Below are 24,632 nucleotides of genomic sequence, written 5' to 3' on the forward strand. Positions count from 1 at the left end.
AGGATAGTATTACATCTCCTCCTCTACCTGAATGGTAGTGGAATACAACCATGTTATGATAGGATAGTATTACATCTGCTCTACCTGAATGGTAGTGGAATACAACCATGTTATGATAGGATAGTAGTACTAACTGGACAACAGCCATCTTGTTCTTGGTGAATAGTCCTCAGATGTCAGGCTATTAAAACATTTAGGGATGGTTTCCCGGACACAGACCAACACTAATACTGAACAGAACTTTCCATGAAGATTCTTGACATTGCTTTTAATTCTAGAACTAGGTTTAATCTGTGTTTGGAAAACTGTCCCCAAAAACTACAACTAAACTAAATAACACCCTTGTCTTTGGTGAACTAACACCTGCACTTGACTTGTTCCTACTAGCACGGACTTTCTGATAGCTACTTTGAGGGAAAATGTACTCACTATAAAAGGTGTAGTTGTCTCAACTAGCTTTCTGCTAAAAAAAAATGGTTTTATTAGTCAATGGCAGTGTTTCACACCTTGCTGTTGATCATGGGCTGAGTGAAGGCATCAAAGTAGGAGTCAGTCACCAGAACAACTAATGACAACACCGTCTCCTGGAACCTGGAGATGATCGCTGACACACGCTCCTGTTAGGGGAATACACACACACACACAGACACACGCACAGGCACACACACAGACACACACACAGGCACACACACACACAGACACACACAGACACGCACAGACACGCAAACAAAAACACAGGCACATGCATAAAGAGAGCGAGAGAGAGATACATTGTTAAAAACAAAAAAAGGTAACAAATTCAGAGCCATATTGCTATGTTGCAGAAGGATGACATGGTCAGTGAGCTGAAAGGTGAGAGGTTACAGACCTGGAAGACGTCTACGGAGGGTTCGTAGGTCAGAGCGTGGGTCTCCAGCATCAGCTCTGATACAAACATGGGTAGAAGATGAACCACCTCCCCTGTGGGCTCTGTAGCCTGAGGTACACACACACACACACACACACACACACACACACACACACACACACACACACACAATCACACACACACGGGTTAATACACAGGTAAAGGGGAAGGGATTGTCACAACAAAAGGAAGCCACTATTCCATTTAGTACATTTTTTAGGATGCAGGCAGAAAGCTGACTGTATTCTCCATTCTACAAGACAGACGATAACACCAGTTACACACAATGCATCTCCCTCTGTAGCTTTAAACTCTCCTGAACAGGCCTCTGGTTTCAGAAAGCCTAGTGGTCCACTGGAGAATCTCCATTGAGACGAGTTGGCTGAAAACGCCACAATAATGATGCTCGCCCATCGATGGGTCTGGAAGCCGTGAAGCTGCCACGTGGAGAATCCTGGTTTTATCTTGTTGTTGATACCATGTCGTTTTGACTCATAGCTAATCAACAACTGTCACAATGTATTTCAGAGACAAAAAGTGGTATCAAATCCACGGAACGGCTGTGGGTCCCAGAGGAGAGGTTGGAAACGGTCGGTCTTGCTGTACCTTCTTGTCAGAGTCCTCCGTGGCTCCACCTCCGTCTCCAGCAGCGACAGCAGCAGTATCGGTGTCGGCCCAGCTGTGGATGACAGCGTGTGTCGGGGCAGCATCGGTGTCGGCCCAGCTGTGGATGACAGCGTGTGCCGGGGTGTGTTGGGTCTGATCCTGCAGGACGCCCAGTAGTTTGGCCACAGAGTTCACAGCCAGGATGTGCATGGTGTTCACCATCAGGTAGTCAGCCAACCGGATGAAACTAGAACAAGACAGAGTAGGAAGGGGGTTCCTCCACAGGTAAAGCAGTCCAGCTCAAAGCTCTGGTAGAAATGGAACGTGTGTGTGTGAGATGGTGTGTGTAGTGGATAGGAAGGCTTCAATAATGTAACATGCCAGAGAAACAGCTTCATGTGGAAATTAGACTGGGAAATAATGAAACAGCATACAGGAGTGTGTAGCAAGATAGTGTGAGTGTGTGTGTCTTTGCGTTTGTGAGTGTGAGTGTGAGTGTGAGTGTGTGTGTGTGTGTGTGTGTGTGTGTGTGTGTGTGTGTGTGTGTGTGTGTGTGTGTGTGTGTGTGTGTGTGTGAGTGTGTGTGTGTGTGGTACCCACCAGGTGAGGCGTCTACAGTGGTACCTCTTGTTGGCCTGTTCTGTGTAACTCATCTTCTCTGGAGCCTCTTCAAACAGCAGCTCAATGTCAGGTGACTGCTTACTGTCTGTCCCCTCTGAAGTACACACACACTTCAGACTCACTCCACTGTCTGTCCCCTCTGGAGAACACACACACTTCAGACTCACTCCACTGTCTGTCCCCTCTGGAGTACACACACACTTCAGACTCACTCCACTGTCTGTCCCCTCTGGAGTACACACACACTTCAGACTCACTCCACTGTCTGTCCCCTCTGGAGAACACACACACTTCAGACTCACTCCACTGTCTGTCCCCTCTGGAGAACACACACACTTCAGACTCACTCCACTGTCTGTCCCCTCTGGAGTACACACACACTTCAGACTCCACTGTCTGTCCCCTCTGGAGTACACACACACTTCAGACTCCACTGTCTGTCCCCTCTGGAGAACACACACACTTCAGACTCACTCCACTGTCTGTCCCCTCTGGAGTACACACACACTTCAGACTCCACTGTCTGTCCCCTCTGGAGTACACACACACTTCAGACTCAGTCCACTGTCTGTCCCCTCTGGAGTACACACACACTTCAGACTCACTCCACTGTCTGTCCCCTCTGGAGAACACACACACTTCAGACTCACTCCACTGTCTGTCCCCTCTGGAGTACACACACACTTCAGACTCACTCCACTGTCTGTCCCCTCTGGAGAACACACACACTTCAGACTCACTCCACTGTCTGTCCCCTCTGGAGAACACACACACTTCAGACTCACTCCACTGTCTGTCCCCTCTGGAGAACACACACACTTCAGACTCACTCCACTGTCTGTCCCCTCTGGAGTACACACACACTTCAGACTCCACTGTCTGTCCCCTCTGGAGTACACACACACACTTCAGACTCCACTGTCTGTCCCCTCTGGAGTACACACACACACTTCAGACTCCACTGTCTGTCCCCTCTGGAGTACACACACACTTCAGACTCACTCCACTAAAACTCTAAAAAGAGATGTGTGTGTACCTCTGTTGTAGCTACAGTCTGGTGTGTGTGTACCTGTGTTGTAGTTATAGTCAGGTGTGTGTGTACCTGTGTTGTAGTTATAGTGAGCTGTGTGTGTACCTGTGTTGTAGCTATAGTCAGGTGTGTGTGTACCAGTGTTGTAGTTATAGTGAGCTGTGTGTGTACCTGTGTTGTAGCTATAGTCAGGTGTGTGTGTACCTGTGTTGTAGTTATAGTCAGGTGTGTGTACCTGTGTTGTAGCTATAGTCAGGTGTGTGTGTGTACCTGTGTTGTAGTTATAGTGAGCTGTGTGTGTACCTGTGTTGTAGTTATAGTCAGGTGTGTGTGTGTACCTGTGTTGTAGTTATAGTCAGGTGTGTGTGTACCTGTGTTGTAGTTATAGTCAGGTGTGTGTGTACCTGTGTTGCAGCTATAGTCAGGTATGTGTGTACCTGTGTTGTAGTTATAGTCAGGTGTGTGTGTACCTGTGTTGTAGTTATAGTCAGGTGTGTGTGTGTGTGTACCTGTGTTGTAGTTATAGTCAGGTGTGTGTGTACCTGTGTTGTAGTTACAGTCAGGTGTGTGTGTACCTGTGTTGTAGTTATAGTCAGGTGTGTGTGTGTACCTGTGTTGTAGTTATAGTCAGGTGTGTGTGTATCTGTGTTGTAGTTATAGTCAGGTGTGTGTGTACCTGTGTTGTAGTTATAGTCAGGTGTGTGTGTACCTGTGTTGTAGTTATAGTCAGGTGTGTATGTGTACCTGTGTTGTAGTTATAGTCAGGTGTGTGTGTACCTGTGTTGTAGTTACAGTCAGGTGTGTGTGTACCTGTGTTGTAGTTATAGTCAGGTGTGTACCTGTGTTGTAGTTATAGTCAGGTGTGTGCGTACCTGTGTTGTAGTTATAGTCAGGTGTGTGTACCTGTGTTGTAGTTGTAGTCAGGTGTGTGTACCTGTGTTGTAGTTATAGTGAGCTGTGTGTGTACCTGTGTTGTAGGTATAGTGAGCTGTGTGTGTACCTGTGTTGTAGTTATAGTCAGGTGTGTGTGTACCTGTGTTGTAGTTATAGCCAGGTGTGTGTGTGTACCTGTGTTGTAGTTATAGTGAGCTGTGTGTGTACCTGTGTTGTAGTTATAGTCAGGTGTGTGTGTACCTGTGTTGTAGTTATAGTCAGGTGTGTGTGTACCTGTGTTGTAATTATAGTCAGGTGTGTGTGTGTACCTGTGTTGTAGTTATAGTCAGGTGTGTGTGTACCTGTGTTGTAGTTATAGTCAGGTATGTGTGTACCTGTGTTGTAATTATAGTCAGGTGTGTGTGTGTACTTGTGTTGTAGTTATAGTCAGGAATGTGTGTACCTGTGTTGTAGTTATAGTCAGGTGTGTGTGTACCTGTGTTGTAGTTATAGTCAGGTGTGTGTGTACCTGTGTTGTAATTATAGTCAGGTGTGTGTGTACCTGTGTTGTAGTTATAGTCAGGTGTGTGTGTGTGTACCTGTGTAGTAGCTAAAGTCAGGTGTGTGTGTACCTGTGTTGTAGTTATAGTCAGGTGTGTGTGTACCTGTGTTGTAGCTATAGTCAGGTGTGTGTGTACCTGTGTTGTAGTTATAGTCAGGTGTGTGTGCACCTGTGTTGTAGTTACAGTCAGGTGTGTGTGTACCTGTGTTGTAGTTATAGTCAGGTGTGTGTGTACCTGTGTAGTAGTTATAGTGAGCTGTGTGTGTGTGTACCTGTGTTGTAGTTATAGTCAGGTGTGTGTGTACCTGTGTTGTAGTTATATTCAGGTGTGTGTGTACCTGTGTTGTAGTTATAGTCAGGTGTGTGTGTACCTGTGTTGTAGTTATAGTGAGCTGTGTGTGTGTGTACCTGTGTTGTAGTTATAGTAAGGGGTGTGTGTGTACCTGTGTTGTAGTTATATTCAGGTGTGTGTGTACCTGTGTTGTAGTTATAGTCAGGTGTGTGTGTACCTGTGTTGTAGTTATATTCAGGTGTGTGTGTACCTGTGTTGTAGTTATAGTCAGGTGTGTGTGTGTACCTGTGTTGTAGTTATAGTCAGGTGTGTGTGTGTACCTGTGTTGTAGTTATAGTCAGGTGTGTGTGTACCTGTGTTGTAGATATAGTCAGGTGTGTGTGTACCTGTGTTGTAGTTATAGTCAGGTGTGTGTGTGTACCTGTGTTGTAGTTATAGTCAGGTGTGTGTGTACCTGTGTTGTAGTTATAGTCAGGTGTGTGTGTACCTGTGTTGTAGTTATAGTCAGGTGTGTGTGTACCTGTGTTGTAGTTATAGTCAGGTGTGTGTGTGTACCTGTGTTGTAGTTATAGTGAGCTGTGTGTGTACCTGTGTTGTAGGTATAGTCAGGTGTGTGTGTACCTGTGTTGTAGTTATAGTCAGGTGTGTGTGTGTACCTGTGTTGTAGTTATAGTGAGCTGTGTGTGTACCTGTGTTGTAGTTATAGTCAGGTGTGTGTGTGTACCTGTGTTGTAGTTATAGTGAGCTGTGTGTGTACCTGTGTTGTAGTTATAGTCAGGTGTGTGTGTACCTGTGTTGTAGTTATAGTCAGGTGTGTGTGTGTACCTGTGTTGTAGTTATAGTGAGCTGTGTGTGTACCTGTGTTGTAGTTATAGTCAGGTGTGTGTGTACCTGTGTTGTAGTTATAGTCAGGTGTGTGTGTACCTGTGTTGTAATTATAGTCAGGTGTGTGTGTGTACCTGTGTTGTAGTTATAGTCAGGTGTGTGTGTACCTGTGTTGTAGTTATAGTCAGGTATGTGTGTACCTGTGTTGTAATTATAGTCAGGTGTGTGTGTGTACCTGTGTTGTAATTATAGTCAGGTGTGTGTGTGTACCTGTGTTGTAGTTATAGTCAGGTGTGTGTGTACCTGTGTTGTAGTTATAGTCAGGTGTGTGTGTACCTGTGTTGTAGTTATAGTCAGGTGTGTGTGTACCTGTGTTGTAATTATAGTCAGGTGTGTGTGTACCTGTGTTGTAGTTATAGTCAGGTGTGTGTGTGTACCTGTGTAGTAGCTAAAATCAGGTGTGTGTGTACCTGTGTTGTAGTTATAGTCAGGTGTGTGTGTGTGTACCTGTGTAGTAGCTAAAGTCAGGTGTGTGTACCTGTGTTGTAGCTATAGTCAGGTGTGTGTGTACCTGTGTTGTAGTTATAGTCAGGTGTGTGTGCACCTGTGTTGTAGTTACAGTCAGGTGTGTGTGTACCTGTGTTGTAGTTATAGTCAGGTGTGTGTGTACCTGTGTTGTAGTTATATTCAGGTGTGTGTGTACCTGTGTTGTAGTTATAGTCAGGTGTGTGTGTACCTGTGTTGTAGTTATATTCAGGTGTGTGTGTACCTGTGTTGTAGTTATAGTCAGGTGTGTGTGTGTACCTGTGTTGTAGTTATAGTCAGGTGTGTGTGTACCTGTGTTGTAGTTATAGTCAGGTGTGTGTGTGTACCTGTGTTGTAGATATAGTCAGGTGTGTGTGTACCTGTGTTGTAGTTATAGTCAGGTGTGTGTGTGTACCTGTGTTGTAGTTATAGTCAGGTGTGTGTGTACCTGTGTTGTAGTTATAGTCAGGTGTGTGTGTACCTGTGTTGTAGTTATAGTCAGGTGTGTGTGTACCTGTATTGTAGTTGTAGTCAGGTGTGTGTACCTGTGTTGTAGTTGTATTCAGTTGTGTGTGTGTACCTGTGTTGTAGTTATAGTCAGGTGTGTGTGTGTACCTGTGTTGTAGTTATAGTCAGGTGTGTGTGTACCTGTGTTGTAGCTATAGTCAGGTGTGTGTACCTGTGTTGTAGTTATAGTGAGCTGTGTGTGTACCTGTGTTGTAGTTATAGTCAGGTGTGTGTGTACCTGTGTTGTAGTTATAGTCAGGTGTGTGTGTACCTGTGTTGTAGTTATAGTCAGGTGTGTGTGTACCTGTGTTGTAGTTATAGTCAGGTGTGTGTGTACCTGTGTTGTAGCTATAGTCAGGTGTGTGTGTACCTGTGTTGTAGTTATAGTCAGGTGTGTGTGTACCAGAGTTGTAGTTATAGTCAGGTGTGTGTGTACCTGTGTTGTAGTTATAGTCAGGTGTGTGTGTGTACCTGTGTTGTAGTTATAGTCAGGTATGTGTGTACCTGTGATGTAGTTATAGTCAGGTGTGTGTGTGTACCTGTGTTGTAGTTATAGTCAGGTGTGTGTGTACCTGTGTTGTAGCTATAGTCAGGTGTGTGTGTGTGTACCTGTGTTGTAGCTATAGTCAGGTGTGTGTGTGTACCTGTGTTGTAGTTATAGTCAGGTGTGTGTGTGTACCTGTGTTGTAGTTATAGTCAGGTGTGTGTATCTGTGTTGTAATTATAGTCAGGTGTGTGTGTGTACCTGTGTTGTAGTTATAGTCAGGTGTGTGTGTACCTGTGTTGTAGTTATAGTCAGGTGTGTGTGTACCTGTGTTGTAGTTATAGTCAGGTGTATGTGTACCTGTGTTGTAATTATAGTCAGGTATGTGTGTACCTGTGTTGTAGTTATATTCAGGTGTGTGTGTACCTGTGTTGTAGTTATAGTCAGGTGTGTGTGTACCTGTGTTGTAGATATATTCAGGTGTGTGTGTACCTGTGTTGTAGTTATAGTCAGGTGTGTGTGTGTACCTGTGTTGTAGTTATAGTCAGGTGTGTGTGTACCTGTGTTGTAGTTATAGTCAGGTGTGTGTGTGTACCTGTGTTGTAGTTATAGTCAGGTGTGTGTGTTTACCTGTGTTGTAGTTATAGTCAGGTGTGTGTGTGTACCTGTGTTGTAGTTACAGTCAGGTGTGTGTGTACCTGTGTTGTAGTTATAGTCAGGTGTGTGTGTACCTGTGTTGTAGTTATAGTCAGGTGTGTGTGTACCTGTATTGTAGTTGTAGTCAGGTGTGTGTACCTGTGTTGTAGTTGTATTCAGGTGTGTGTGTGTGTACCTGTGTTGTAGTTATAGTCAGGTGTGTGTGTGTACCTGTGTTGTAGTTATAGTCAGGTGTGTGTGTACCTGTGTTGTAGCTATAGTCAGGTGTGTGTACCTGTGTTGTAGTTATAGTGAGCTGTGTGTGTACCTGTGTTGTAGTTATAGTCAGGTGTGTGTGTACCTGTGTTGTAGTTATAGTCAGGTGTGTGTGTACCTGTGTTGTAGTTATAGTCAGGTGTGTGTGTACCTGTGTTGTAGTTATAGTCAGGTGTGTGTGTACCTGTGTTGTAGCTATAGTCAAGTGTGTGTGTACCTGTGTTGTAGTTATAGTCAGGTGTGTGTGTACCAGTGTTGTAGTTATAGTCAGGTGTGTGTGTACCTGTGTTGTAGTTATAGTCAGGTGTGTGTGTACCTGTGTTGTAGTTATAGTCAGGTGTGTGTGTACCTGTGTTGTAGCTATAGTCAGGTGTGTGTATGTGTACCTGTGTTGTAGCTATAGTCAGGTGTGTGTGTGTACCTGTGTTGTAGTTATAGTCAGGTGTGTGTGTGTACCTGTGTTGTAGTTATAGTCAGGTGTGTGTGTACCTGTGTTGTAGTTATAGTCAGGTGTGTGTGTACCTGTGTTGTAGCTATAGTCAGGTGTGTGTATGTGTACCTGTGTTGTAGGTATAGTCAGGTGTGTGTGTGTACCTGTGTTGTAGTTATAGTCAGGTGTGTGTGTGTACCTGTGTTGTAGTTATAGTCAGGTGTGTGTGTACCTGTGTTGTAGTTATAGTCAGGTGTGTGTGTACCTGTGTTGTAGTTATAGTCAGGTGTGTGTGTACCTGTGTTGTAGCTATAGTCAGGTGTGTGTGTGTGTACCTGTGTTGTAGCTATAGTCAGGTGTGTGTGTGTACCTGTGTTGTAGTTATAGTCAGGTGTGTGTGTGTACCTGTGTTGTAGTTATAGTCAGGTGTGTGTGTACCTGTGTTGTAATTATAGTCAGGTGTGTGTGTGTACCTGTGTTGTAGTTATAGTCAGGTGTGTGTGTGTACCTGTGTTGTAGTTATAGTCAGGTGTGTGTGTACCTGTGTTGTAGTTATATTCAGGTGTGTGTGTACCTGTGTTGTAGTTAAAGTCAGGTGTGTGTGTACCTGTGTTGTAGTTATATTCAGGTGTGTGTGTACCTGTGTTGTAGTTATAGTCAGGTGTGTGTGTGTACCTGTGTTGTAGTTATAGTCAGGTGTGTGTGTACCTGTGTTGTAGTTATAGTCAGGTGTGTGTGTACCTGTGTTGTAGTTATAGTCAGGTGTGTGTGTACCTGTGTTGTAGTTATAGTCAGGTGTGTGTGTGTACCTGTGTTGTAGTTATAGTCAGGTGTGTGTGTACCTGTGTTGTAGTTATAGTCAGGTGTGTGTGTGTACCTGTGTTGTAGTTATAGTCAGGTGTGTGTGTTTACCTGTGTTGTAGTTATAGTCAGGTGTGTGTGTACCTGTGTTGTAGTTATAGTCAGGTGTGTGTGTACCTATGTTGTAGTTATAGTCAGGTGTGTGTGTACCTGTATTGTAGTTGTAGTCAGGTGTGTGTACCTGTGTTGTAGTTGTATTCAGGTGTGTGTGTGTACCTGTGTTGTAGTTATAGTCAGGTGTGTGTGTGTACCTGTGTTGTAGTTATAGTCAGGTGTGTGTGTACCTGTGTTGTAGCTATAGTCAGGTGTGTGTACCTGTGTTGTAGTTATAGTGAGCTGTGTGTGTACCTGTGTTGTAGTTATAGTCAGGTGTGTGTGTACCTGTGTTGTAGTTATAGTCAGGTGTGTGTGTACCTGTGTTGTAGTTATAGTCAGGTGTATGTGTACCTGTGTTGTAATTATAGTCAGGTATGTGTGTACCTGTGTTGTAGTTATATTCAGGTGTGTGTGTACCTGTGTTGTAGTTATAGTCAGGTGTGTGTGTACCTGTGTTGTAGATATATTCAGGTGTGTGTGTACCTGTGTTGTAGTTATAGTCAGGTGTGTGTGTGTACCTGTGTTGTAGTTATAGTCAGGTGTGTGTGTACCTGTGTTGTAGTTATAGTCAGGTGTGTGTGTGTACCTGTGTTGTAGTTATAGTCAGGTGTGTGTGTGTACCTGTGTTGTAGTTATAGTCAGGTGTGTGTGTACCTGTGTTGTAGCTATAGTCAGGTGTGTGTACCTGTGTTGTAGTTATAGTGAGCTGTGTGTGTACCTGTGTTGTAGTTATAGTCAGGTGTGTGTGTACCTGTGTTGTAGTTATAGTCAGGTGTGTGTGTACCTGTGTTGTAGTTATAGTCAGGTGTGTGTGTACCTGTGTTGTAGTTATAGTCAGGTGTGTGTGTACCTGTGTTGTAGCTATAGTCAAGTGTGTGTGTACCTGTGTTGTAGTTATAGTCAGGTGTGTGTGTACCAGTGTTGTAGTTATAGTCAGGTGTGTGTGTACCTGTGTTGTAGTTATAGTCAGGTGTGTGTGTGTACCTGTGTTGTAGTTATAGTCAGGTATGTGTGTACCTGTGTTGTAGTTATAGTCAGGTGTGTGTGTACCTGTGTTGTAGGTATAGTCAGGTGTGTGTGTACCTGTGTTGTAGTTATAGTCAGGTGTGTGTGTACCTGTGTTGTAGCTATAGTCAGGTGTGTGTATGTGTACCTGTGTTGTAGCTATAGTCAGGTGTGTGTGTGTACCTGTGTTGTAGTTATAGTCAGGTGTGTGTGTGTACCTGTGTTGTAGTTATAGTCAGGTGTGTGTGTACCTGTGTTGTAGTTATAGTCAGGTGTGTGTGTACCTGTGTTGTAGCTATAGTCAGGTGTGTGTATGTGTACCTGTGTTGTAGGTATAGTCAGGTGTGTGTGTGTACCTGTGTTGTAGTTATAGTCAGGTGTGTGTGTGTACCTGTGTTGTAGTTATAGTCAGGTGTGTGTGTACCTGTGTTGTAGTTATAGTCAGGTGTGTGTGTACCTGTGTTGTAGTTATAGTCAGGTGTGTGTGTACCTGTGTTGTAGCTATAGTCAGGTGTGTGTGTGTGTACCTGTGTTGTAGCTATAGTCAGGTGTGTGTGTGTACCTGTGTTGTAGTTATAGTCAGGTGTGTGTGTGTACCTGTGTTGTAGTTATAGTCAGGTGTGTGTGTACCTGTGTTGTAATTATAGTCAGGTGTGTGTGTGTACCTGTGTTGTAGTTATAGTCAGGTGTGTGTGTGTACCTGTGTTGTAGTTATAGTCAGGTGTGTGTGTACCTGTGTTGTAGTTATATTCAGGTGTGTGTGTACCTGTGTTGTAGTTAAAGTCAGGTGTGTGTGTACCTGTGTTGTAGTTATATTCAGGTGTGTGTGTACCTGTGTTGTAGTTATAGTCAGGTGTGTGTGTGTACCTGTGTTGTAGTTATAGTCAGGTGTGTGTGTACCTGTGTTGTAGTTATAGTCAGGTGTGTGTGTACCTGTGTTGTAGTTATAGTCAGGTGTGTGTGTACCTGTGTTGTAGTTATAGTCAGGTGTGTGTGTGTACCTGTGTTGTAGTTATAGTCAGGTGTGTGTGTACCTGTGTTGTAGTTATAGTCAGGTGTGTGTGTGTACCTGTGTTGTAGTTATAGTCAGGTGTGTGTGTTTACCTGTGTTGTAGTTATAGTCAGGTGTGTGTGTACCTGTGTTGTAGTTATAGTCAGGTGTGTGTGTACCTATGTTGTAGTTATAGTCAGGTGTGTGTGTACCTGTATTGTAGTTGTAGTCAGGTGTGTGTACCTGTGTTGTAGTTGTATTCAGGTGTGTGTGTGTACCTGTGTTGTAGTTATAGTCAGGTGTGTGTGTGTACCTGTGTTGTAGTTATAGTCAGGTGTGTGTGTACCTGTGTTGTAGCTATAGTCAGGTGTGTGTACCTGTGTTGTAGTTATAGTGAGCTGTGTGTGTACCTGTGTTGTAGTTGTAGTCAGGTGTGTGTGTACCTGTGTTGTAGTTATAGTCAGGTGTGTGTGTACCTGTGTTGTAGTTATAGTCAGGTGTGTGTGTACCTGTGTTGTAGTTATAGTCAGGTGTGTGTGTACCTGTGTTGTAGTTATAGTCAGGTGTGTGTGTACCTGTGTTGTAGTTATAGTCAGGTGTGTGTGTACCTGTGTTGTAGCTATAGTCAGGTGTGTGTGTACCTGTGTTGTAGTTATAGTCAGGTGTGTGTGTACCAGTGTTGTAGTTATAGTCAGGTGTGTGTGTACCTGTGTTGTAGTTATAGTCAGGTGTGTGTGTGTACCTGTGTTGTAGTTATAGTCAGGTATGTGTGTACCTGTGTTGTAGTTATAGTCAGGTGTGTGTGTACCTGTGTTGTAGTTATAGTCAGGTGTGTGTGTACCTGTGTTGTAGTTATAGTCAGGTGTGTGTGTACCTGTGTTGTAGCTATAGTCAGGTGTGTGTATGTGTACCTGTGTTGTAGCTATAGTCAGGTGTGTGTGTGTACCTGTGTTGTAGTTATAGTCAGGTGTGTGTGTGTACCTGTGTTGTAGTTATAGTCAGGTGTGTGTGTACCTGTGTTGTAATTATAGTCAGGTGTGTGTGTGTACCTGTGTTGTAGTTATAGTCAGGTGTGTGTGTACCTGTGTTGTAGTTATAGTCAGGTGTGTGTGTACCTGTGTTGTAGTTATAGTCAGGTGTGTGTGTACCTGTGTTGTAGTTATAGTCAGGTGTGTGTGTGTGTACCTGTGTTGTAGCTATAGTCAGGTGTGTGTGTACCTGTGTTGTAGTTATAGTCAGGTGTGTGTGTGTGTGTGTGTGTGTGTGTGTGTGTGTGTGTGTGTGTGTGTGTGTGTGTGTGTGTGTGTGTGTGTGTGTGTGTACCTGTGTTGTAGCTATAGTCAGGTGTGTGTGTACCTGTGTTGTAGTTATAGTCAGGTGTGTGTGTGTGTGTGTGTACCTGTGTTGTAGTTATAGTCAGGTGTGTGTGTACCTGAGTTGTAGTTATAGTCAGGTGTGTGTGTGTGTACCTGTGTTGTAGCTATGGTCAGGTGTGTGTGTACCTGTGTTGTAGTTATAGTCAGGTGTGTGTGTACCTGTGTTGTAGTTATAGTCAGGTGTGTGTGTGTACCTGTGTTGTAGTTATAGTCAGGTGTGTGTGTACCTGTGGTGTAGTTATAGTCAGGTGTGTGTGTGTACCTGTGTTGTAGCTATAGTCAGGTGTGTGTGTACCTGTGTTGTAGTTATAGTCAGGTGTGTGTGTGTACCTGTGTTGTAGTTATAGTCAGGTGTGTGTGTACCTGTGTTGTAGTTATAGTCAGGTGTGTGTGTACCTGTGTTGTAGTTATAGTCAGGTGTGTGTGTACCTGTGTTGTAGTTATAGTCAGGTGTGTGTGTGTGTACCTGTGTTGCAGCTATAGTCAGGTGTGTGTGTACCTGTGTTGTAATTATAGTCAGGTGTGTGTGTACCTGTGTTGTAGTTATAGTCAGGTGTGTGTGTGTACCTGTGTTGTAGTTATAGTCAGGTGTGTGTGTACCTGTGTTGTAGTTATAGTCAGGTGTGTGTGTGTACCTGTGTTGTAGCTATAGTCAGGTGTGTGTGTACCTGTGTTGCAGCTATAGTCAGGTATGTGTGTACCTGTGTTGTAGTTATAGTCAGGTGTGTGTGTACAGGTGTTGTAGTTATAGTCAGGTGTGTGTGTGTACCTGTGTTGTAGGTATAGTCAGGTGTGTGTGTACCTGTGTAGTAGTTGTAGTCAGGTGTGTGTACCTGTGTTGTAGTTATAGTCAGGTGTGTGTGTACCTGTGTTGTAGTTATAGTCAGGTATGTGTGTACCTGTGTTGTAGTTATAGTCAGGTGTGTGTGTACCTGTGCTGTAGTTGTAGTCAGGTGTGTGTGTGTACCTGTGTAGTAGTTATAGTCAGGTGTGTTTACCTGTGTTGTAGTTATAGTCAGGTGTGTGTGTACCTGTGTTGTAGTTATAGTCAGGTGTGTGTGTACCTGTGTTGTAGCTATAGTCAGGTGTGTGTGTGTACCTGTGTAGTAGTTATAGTCAGGTGTGTGTACCTGTGTTGTAGTTATAGTCAGGTGTGTGTACCTGTGTTGTAGTTATAGTCAGGTGTGTGTACCTGTGTTGTAGTTATAGTCAGGTGTGTGTACCTGTGTTGTAGTTATAGTCAGGTGTGTGTACCTGTGTTGTAGTTATAGTCAGGTGTGTGTACCTGTGTTGTAGTTATAATCAGGTGTGTGTACCTGTGTTGTAGTTATAGTCAGGTGTGTGTACCTGTGTTGTAGTTATAGTCAGGTGTGTGCACCTGTGTTGTAGCTATAGTCAGGTGTGTGTGTGTACCTGTGTAGTAGTTATAGTCAGGTGTGTGTACCTGTGTTGTAGTTATAGTCAGGTGTGTGTACCTGTGTAGTAGTTATAGTCAGGTGTGTGTACCTGTGTTGTAGTTATAGTCAGGTGTGTGTACCTGTGTAGTAGTTATAGTCAGGTGTGTGTACCTGTGTTGTAGTTATAGTCAGGTGTGTGTACCTGTGTTGTAGCTATAGTCAGGTGTGTATCCTGCCTCCAACATGGCCATGTGACAGGCGCTACTGGCCACCTCCTTTACAAGCTCCCTGAACTCTTCCAGACGAGAAGATACCTGCACACATGTTATGTAAAGGGACAGACACACAGAGAATATGTCATGTAAAGGGACAGACACACATAGACACACACGTCACGTAAAGGGACAGACACACGTCACGTAAAGGGACAGACACACGTCATGTAAAGGGACAGACACACGTCATGTAAAGGGACAGACACACGTCATGTAAAGGGACAGACACACGTCATGTAAAGGGACAGACACACGTCATGTAAAGGGACAGACACACGTCACGTAAAGGGCCAGACACACGTCATGTAAAGGGACAGACACACGTCATGTAAAGGGACAGACACACGTCATGTAAAGGGACAGACACACATCATGTAAAGGGACAGACACACGTCATGTAAAGGGACAGACACACGTCATGTAAAGGGACAGACACACGTCATGTAAAGGGACAGACACACGTCACGTAAAGGGCCAGACACACGTCATGTAAAGGGACAGACACACGTCATGTAAAGGGACAGACACACGTCATGTAAAGGGACAGACACACATCATGTAAAGGGACAGACACACGTCATGTAAAGGGACAGACACACGTCATGTAAAGGGACACACGTCATGTAAAGGGACACACACATCATGTAAAGGGACAGACACACGTCATGTAAAGGGACAGACACACGTCATGTAAAGGGACACACGTCATGTAAAGGGACACACGTCATGTAAAGGGACACACACATCATGTAAAGGGACAGACACACGTCATGTAAAGGGACACACGTCATGTAAAGGGACAGACACACGTCATGTAAAGGGACAGACACACGTCATGTAAAGGGACACACGTCATGTAAAGGGACAGACATACGTCACGTAAAGGGCCAGACACACGTCACGTAAAGGGACAGACACACGTCATGTAAAGGGACAGACACACGTCATGTAAAGGGACAGACACACGTCATGTAAAGGGACAGACACACGTCATGTAAAGGGACAGACACACGTCATGTAAAGGGACAGACACACGTCATGTAAAGGGACAGACACACGTCATGTAAAGGGACACACGTCATGTAAAGGGACACACACATCATGTAAAGGGACAGACACACGTCATGTAAAGGGACAGACACACGTCATGTAAAGGGACACACGTCATGTAAAGGGACACACGTCATGTAAAGGGACACACGTCATGTAAAGGGACAGACACACGTCATGTAAAGGGACAGACACACGTCATGTAAAGGGACAGACACACGTCATGTAAAGGGACAGACACACGTCATGTAAAGGGACACACGTCATGTAAAGGGACACACACATCATGTAAAGGGACAGACACACGTCATGTAAAGGGACAGACACACGTCATGTAAAGGGACACACGTCATGTAAAGGGACAGACACACGTCATGTAAAGGGACAGACACACGTCATGTAAAGGGACACACGTCATGTAAAGGGACACACACATCATGTAAAGGGACAGACACACGTCATGTAAAGGGACACACGTCATGTAAAGGGACAGACACACGTCATGTAAAGGGACAGACACACGTCATGTAAAGGGACACACGTCATGTAAAGGGACACACACATCATGTAAAGGGACAGACATACGTCATGTAAAGGGACAGACACACGTCATGTAAAGGGACAGACACACGTCATGTAAAGGGACAGACACACATCATGTAAAGGGAAAGAAACACGTCATGTAAAGGGACAGACACACGTCATGTAAAGGGACAGACACACGTCATGTAAAGGGACAGACACACGTCATGTAAAGGGACAGACACACGTCATGTAAAGGGACAGACACACGTCATGTAAAGGGACACACGTCATGTAAAGGGACAGACACACGTCATGTAAAGGGACAGACACACGTCATGTAAAGGGACAGACACACGTCATGTAAAGGGACACACGTCATGTAAAGGGACAGACACACGTCATGTAAAGGGACAGACACACGTCATGTAAAGGGACAGACACACGTCATGTAAAGGGACAGACACACGTCATGTAAAGGGACAGACACACGTCATGTAAAGGGACAGACACACGTCATGTAAAGGGACACACGTCATGTAAAGGGACACACATCATGTAAAGGGACAGACACACGTCATGTAAAGGGACAGACACACGTCATGTAAAGGGACAGACACACGTCATGTAAAGGGACAGACACACGTCATGTAAAGGGACAGACACACGTCATGTAAAGGGACAGACACACGTCATGTAAAGGGACAGACACACGTCATGTAAAGGGACAGACACACGTCATGTAAAGGGACAGACACACGTCATGTAAAGGGACAGACACACGTCATGTAAAGGGGCAGACACACGTCACGTAAAGGGACACACGTCATGTAAAGGTACAGACAATCATAGACACACACGTCACGTAAAGGGACAGACACACGTCATGTAAAGGGGCAGACACACATCACGTAAAGGGACACACATGTCATGTAAAGGGACAGACACACGTCACGTAAAGGGACAGACACACATAGACACACACGTCACGTAAAGGGACAGACACACGTCATGTAAAGGGACAGACACACGTCACGTAAAGGGACAGACACACGTCATGTAAAGGGGCAGACACACGTCACGTAAAGGGACACACGTCATGTAAAGGTACAGACACTCATAGACACACACGTCACGTAAAGGGACAGACACACGTCATGTAAAGGGACAGACACACATCATGTAAAGGCACAGACACACGTCATGTTAAGGGACACACACATCACGTAAAGGGACACACATGTCATGTAAAGGGACAGACACACGTCACGTAAAGGGACAGACACACGTCATGTAAAGGGACAGACACACGTCACGTAAAGGGGAAGACACATGTCATGTAAAGGGACACACGTCATGTAAAGGGACAGACACACGTCATGTAAAGGGACAGACACACGTCACGTAAAGGGACAGACACACATAGACACACACGTCACGTAAAGGGACAGACACACGTCATGTAAAGGGACAGACACACGTCACGTAAAGGGACAGACACACATAGACACACACATCATGTAAAGGCACAGACACACGTCATGTTAAGGGACACACACATCACGTAAAGGGACACACACGTCACGTAAAGGGACAGACACACATCATGTAAAGGGACAGACACACGTCATGTAAAGTGACAGACACACGTCATGTAAAGGGACAGACACACGTCATGTAAAGGGACAGACACACGTCATGTAAAGGGACAGACACACGTCATGTAAAGGGACAGACACACGTCATGTAAAGGGACAGACACACGTCACGTAAAGGGACAGACACACGTCATGTAAAGGGACAGACACACGTCACGTAAAGGGACAGACACACGTCACGTAAAGGGGCAGACACACGTCATGTAAAGGGGCAGACACACGTCATGTAAAGGGACAGACACACGTCACGTAAAGGGACAGACACACGTCATGTAAAGGGACAGACACATGTCATGTAAAGGGACAGACACACGTCATGTAAAGGGCAAGACACACGTCATGTAAAGAGACAGACACACGTCATGTAAAGGGACAGACACACGTCATGTAAAGGGACAGACACACGTCACGTAAAGGGACAGACACACGTCATGTAAAGGGACAGACACACGTCATGTAAAGGGACAGACACACGTCATGTAAAGGGACAGACACACGTCATGTAAAGGGACAGACACACGTCACGTAAAGGGACACACACACGTCATGTAAAGGGACAGACACACGTCACGTATAGGGACAGACACACATCATGTAAAGGGACAGACACACGTCATGTAAAGGGACAGACACACGTCATGTAAAGGGACAGACACACGTCATGTAAAGGGACAGACACACGTCATGTAAAGGGACAGACACACGTCATGTAAAGGGACAGACACACGTCATGTAAAGGGGCAGACACACGTCATGTAAAGGGACAGACACACGTCATGTAAAGGGACAGACACACGTCACGTAAAGGGACACACACACATCATGTAAAGGGACAGACACACGTCACGTAAAGGGACAGACACACATCATGTAAAGGGACAGACACACGTCATGTAAAGGGACAGACACACGTCATGTAAAGGGACAGACACACGTCATGTAAAGGGACAGACACACGTCATGTAAAGGGACAGACACACGTCATGTAAAGGGACAGACACACGTCATGTAAAGGGACAGACACACGTCATGTAAAGGGACAGACACACGTCATGTAAAGGGACAGACACACGTCATGTAAAGGGACACACGTCATGTAAAGGGACAGACACACGTCATGTAAAGGGACACACACACGTCATGTAAAGGGACGGACACACGTCATGTAAAGGGACAGACACACGTCATGTAAAGGGACAGACACACGTCATGTAAAGGGACAGACACACATCATGTAAAGGGACAGACACACGTCATGTAAAGGGACACACGTCATGTAAAGGGACAGACACACGTCATGTAAAGGGACAGACACACGTCATGTAAAGGGACACACGTCATGTAAAGGGACAGAAACACGTCATGTAAAGTGACGGACACACGTCATGTAAAGGGACAGACACACGTCATGTAAAGGGACACACGTCATGTAAAGGGACAGACACACGTCATGTAAAGGGACAGACACACGTCATGTAAAGGGACAGACACACGTCATGTAAAGGGACACACGTCATGTAAAGGGACAGACACACATCATGTAAAGGGACAGACACACGTCATGTAAAGGGACACACGTCATGTAAAGGGACAGACACACGTCATGTAAAGGGACACACGTCATGTAAAGGGACACACGTCATGTAAAGGGACACACGTCATGTAAAGGGACACACGTCATGTAAAGGGCCAGACACACGTCATGTAAAGGGACACACGTCATGTAAAGGGACACACGTCATGTAAAGGGCCAGACACACGTCATGTAAAGGGACACACGTCATGTAAAGGGACACACGTCATGTAAAGGGCCAGACACACGTCATGTAAAGGGACACACGTCATGTAAAGGGACACACATCATGTAAAGGGACAGACACACGTCATGTAAAGGGACAGACACACGTCATGTAAAGGGACAGACACACGTCATGTAAAGGGCCAGACATAGTGCGTACCTCCTCCAGCTGTCTGTACTGAGCCTCCTGGAACTCCTCCAGAGTGTATGTGTGATCTTTCTGGATGTGACAAAGCCCCATGTCACTGATCCTGTAGCACATCTCTCTGATGTTCAGCAGCGCCGGACACAGAGACTGGAAACACACACACAGCTGTTACTGGTCCTTCCTATTATCTTAAAGTAACGACCTTGGTTGTGTTCCATTATATGAACATCTCATAGGGAAGACAGGATTCTTTCAATAATCCTAAGTAACATTCAGACAACATGAACCAGCCCAAACACATACTGCAGGTTAATGGTACGGACCATTTTAACTATAAACACATACTGCAGGTCAACGGTACGGACCATGTTGACTATAAACACATACTGCAGGTTAATGGTACGGTCCATTTTGACTATAAACACATACTGCAGGTCAATGGTACGGTCCATGTTGACTATAAACACATACTGCAGGTCAATGGTACGGTACATTTTAACTATAAACACATACTGCAGGTTAATGGTACGGTCCATTTTGACTATAAACACATACTGCAGGTCAATGGTACGGACCATGTTGACTATAAACACATATGTAGAGGTCTTGTTCTGACCAGGAAACACTACTGGACCCAACAATACCACCACCTCATTGTCCTGACCAGGAAACACTACTGGACCCAACAATACCACCACCTCATTATCCTGACCAGGAAACACTACTGGACCCAACAATACCACCACCTCATTATCCTGACCAGGAAACACTACTGGACCCAACAATACCACCTCATTATCCTGACCAGGAAACACTACTGGACCCAACAATACCACCACCTCATTGACCTGACCAGGAAACACTACCGGACCCAACACCACCACCTCATTACCCTGACCAGGAAACACTACTGGACCCAACAATACCACCACCTCATTATCCTGACCAGGAAACACTACTGGACCCAACAATACCACCACCTCATTACCCTGACCAGGAAACACTACTGGACACAACAACACCACCACCTCATTATCCTGACCAGGAAACACTACTGGACCCAACAATACCACCACCTCATTATCCTGACCAGGAAACACTACTGGACCCAACAATACCACCACCTCATTACCCTGACCAGGAAACACTACTGGACCCAACAACACCACCACCTCATTATCCTGACCAGGAAACACTACTGGACCCAACATTACCACCACCTCATTGACCTGACCAGGAAACACTACCGGACCCAACACCACCACCTCATTACCCTGACCAGGAAACACTACTGGACCCAACAATACCACCACCTCATTATCCTGACCAGGAAACACTACTGGACCCAACAATACCACCACCTCATTATCCTGACCAGGAAACACTACTGGACCCAACAATAACACCACCTCATTATCCTGACCAAGAAACACTACTGGACCCAACAACACCACCACCACCTCATTGACCTGACCAGGAAACACTACTGGACCCAACAATACCACCACCTCATTATCCTGACCAGGAAACACTACTGGACCCAAAAATACCACCACCTCATTATCCTGACCAGGAAACACTACTGGACCCAACAATAACACCACTTCATTACCCTGACCAGGAAACACTACTGGACCCAACAATACCACCACCTCATTATCCTGACCAGGAAACACTACTAGACCCAACAATAACACCACTTCATTATCCTGACCAGGAAACACTACTGGACCCAACAATATCACCACCTCATTGACGATGAACAGGCGCTCCTGCAGGGACTTCTTGCACGTGTTGATCTTCTTGGAGCGGACGTTGGTCCTCCACACTCTGAAGGCCTTCCACCTCCTGAAGAGGGCGAAGGCCGGGATGGCCAGGAGGCGGCGGTGGCATCGGTACTCATGCTCCCAGCGCTCTAACGGCAGGAAGTCCATCTCTGCGTCAGAGATGCAGGTCACACCCTGCTGGCTGATGGTAGAGTAGTCCTGCTTGTTGATGTTCTCATACGTCACTATCCTGGGGGGAAAAGGTCAAAGGTGAGAGTTTGGGATGGGTAGTGAGAATAAGGTTGTAGGTTTTTTATATTTGATAGAGAACTTGGGAGTTCAAATGTTTGCGTGAGTGTGTGTGAGTGTCTGTGTCGTCTCTCTTGGTGAGTCCCAATAATACCTCCTTTGTTCTGAAGTTTACACTCGTTCACTACTTCTCACAATCTTAAAGCAATGAATTGGTGCTGGTATGGGTTAGAGGCCGTTTCCAACATGTTTCTTATACCAGGCAGTCCTTCCCATTAAAATGAATGAAGGGAAGTGAACAAGGATAAATGGAATTAGAGATCATTGGGAAGAAGCATCTTTCTCTTGTTGACGTTGCTCTTACTTGAAGCTATAAACATCATATCTGATGTAGGTTATGGTGTGTGTTTCTCCCTCTCTTACTTGAAGTTATAAGCATCATATCTGATGTAGGTGATGGTGTGTGTTTCTCCCTCTCTTACTTGAAGTTATAAACATCATATCTGATGTAGGTTATGGTGTGTGTTTCTCCCTCTCTTACTTGAAGTTATAAACATCATATCTGATGTAGGTTATGGTGTGTGTTTCTCCCTCTCTTACTTGAAGTTATAAGCATCATATCTGATGTAGGTGATGGTGTGTGTTTCTCCCTCTCTTACTTGAAGCTATAAACATCATATCTGATGTAGGTTATGGTGTGTGTTTCTCCCTCTCTTACTTGAAGCTATAAACATCATATCTGATGTAGGTTATGGTGTGTGTGTTTCTCCCTCTCTTACTTGAAGCTATAAACATCATATCTGATGTAGGTTATGGTGTGTGTGTTTCTCCCTCTCTTACTTGAAGCTATAAACATCATATCTGATGTAGGTTATGGTGTGTGTGTTTCTCCCTCTCTTACTTGAAGCTATAAACATCATATCTGATGTAGGTTATGGTGTGTGTGTTTCTCCCTCTCTTACTTGAAGTTATAAGCATCATATTTGATGGAGCTCTTGGGTGCGGCAGAGGTCATGTACAGGAAGCCTAGGTGAGGGTTGTTCCGGATAATTCTGACGATGTCCGGCGGGGAGCGTATTTTGGCACGGATCACATCCTCTGCCGAGCTGAAGATGAGGGGGTGACTGGCTGGGAGAGGGAAGGGGGACTGGAGGAAGGGTCCGGTGGGGGAGGGCTTTGTGGACTTGGAGGAGCGAAGGCGTTTGGGGGGAGAGGGGGAACACAGGGTACTCTGGGTCATCTGAGCCTGGAGGGAGGAAGCAGGGACAATCAGTTAGGCTTTCATTCATTTATTTGACTTTGAAAAGCATCATGAACAGCTGAAAGGGGACTTTGTACTACGTCTCTTGACAACAAAAGAGACAGATATTGATTGTGGACTACATTCTTCAGTGGCTCAATGAGGTTGATGGAACTACTGGTTAAAACAGAAAGGCTATGAGTTTAACAGTTGTCTGCCCCGTATCGGTCCACTGTGATACCTCTCAGCTTCAAAGAGCTTCAGAGTCATCAGAGAGCGAGGAGGCTATAGGGAGGGCTAGAGACGGACAGAGCACAGCTCAGTATCTGCCTCCCACCGTCTACAATCAATCATTTTATTTCAGAACATGGCTGTATATCACTAGTGAAATCATGGTTAAGACTATCTTGATTTCAAATGAAACCATGTCAAATCTGCATGACGTCTGTCCAGCAGAGCCCTTCTCAGTCTTCCACCTGTTTCTCCTTGACGTGGTCAGGCAGCTCAGGGAGGTGCAGGGTGGAGCTCTGTCTGTCAGGGGCCATGTCCATCCACTCTACCCCAGCAAGGGAGGGCGACGGCGGCTTCCAGCCCGACTGGATCAGCCTCTCCCGGTTCTGCCTGTGGATGAACTCTGGCTGCTTGTGGTCCTGGTACTTCTTCAGGACCGGCTGAATGAGAGAAGATGTGTAAATAGAGGTGTTGATGTGCTTATGGGGCAGTTGATGTCTGGGATGGTTATGAGAACAAAGTCTGATATTTAGAACACATTACTGTGAGCAAACAGTGTTTACAAGTGGCTGGGTCCCCATATTCCTCTCTCTTTTTCACCCCCCCCCCCCCACCCACCCACCAGTATCTCCAGCGGTACGGGTCTCTGCCCTGCCCTCCTGCGTTCCTGGGCCTTGGTGGTATGTGTGAAGACCAGGGTGTCAGGGTTGCGTTGTGCCTGGCTCGGGGCTACTGAGATCAGCCTGGCTCTCAGTGCCTCTGGGTCTACATGGCCCAGGGACATGGCGAATGGGAGGGTCATCTTCTGCTGCCGGGCCCCAGCCACCTCCTCTCTCCCTGGGCCAGCCTGGCAGCGAGGGGACCCCTTCCGGGAGAACGAAGACATGGTGGCCTCAGATAGACCCTGAGAGGCAGACTGAGTGGATACTGTGTGTGGGGGTGAAGGAGAGAGTACAAGGAGGGGGAGGTGGGAGAACGATAAGCTCTCCCTTTCGTTTTGGTCTATTAACTCAAGTGTCAAAGCAAACTATAATAGCACGCAAGTCATCTTACACATAACTGACATGCAATATAACGTTCAATCAAAAAGTTCTAAACAAACATAGCCAACAACATCCGCTAACGCGGAGACGGTTATATAAAGTGTTATAACAAACCATCAGTTTGGTTAACAGGAACAATGTAGCGCTAACAATTTATAACATATTTCTGAGCAAGTCAAGGTGTATTACTTACATAGCTATCAATGGCACTTTAACATAGACATTAATAGAGAAACTACAGAAGCAAAAACATTAGCTACACTTGTTATCGCCGGTTCTCTTGTCAAAAGTGGAAACAAACTGATCTTGTGAGTTTACGGTTTCTTAGCAACCAGCTCCTCTCCCAGCACAC

At 45.4% G+C, this 24,632-nt stretch overlaps 1 protein-coding gene across 1 annotated transcript; it reads right to left on the reverse strand.

The window, feature by feature from the left end:
- Positions 1-500: 500 nt before the first annotated feature.
- LOC129856138 (dynein axonemal heavy chain 6-like) lies at positions 501-24,586 on the reverse strand. The gene is made up of 11 exons (XM_055924242.1): positions 24,474-24,586; positions 23,860-24,164; positions 23,483-23,677; positions 22,729-23,012; positions 21,500-21,767; positions 19,764-19,898; positions 14,503-14,614; positions 2,114-2,228; positions 1,514-1,760; positions 869-976; positions 501-617 (listed from the first exon to the last, which is right to left on the reverse strand). Exons 2-11 carry the CDS (start codon positions 24,121-24,123, stop codon positions 501-503), a joined length of 1,845 nt encoding a protein of 614 aa, XP_055780217.1. The 5' UTR covers positions 24,124-24,164; positions 24,474-24,586.
- Positions 24,587-24,632: the final 46 nt, after the last annotated feature.

The sequence above is a fragment of the Salvelinus fontinalis genome, chromosome 5 (assembly GCF_029448725.1).
Source record: "Salvelinus fontinalis isolate EN_2023a chromosome 5, ASM2944872v1, whole genome shotgun sequence".
Lineage (NCBI taxonomy): Eukaryota > Metazoa > Chordata > Actinopteri > Salmoniformes > Salmonidae > Salvelinus > Salvelinus fontinalis.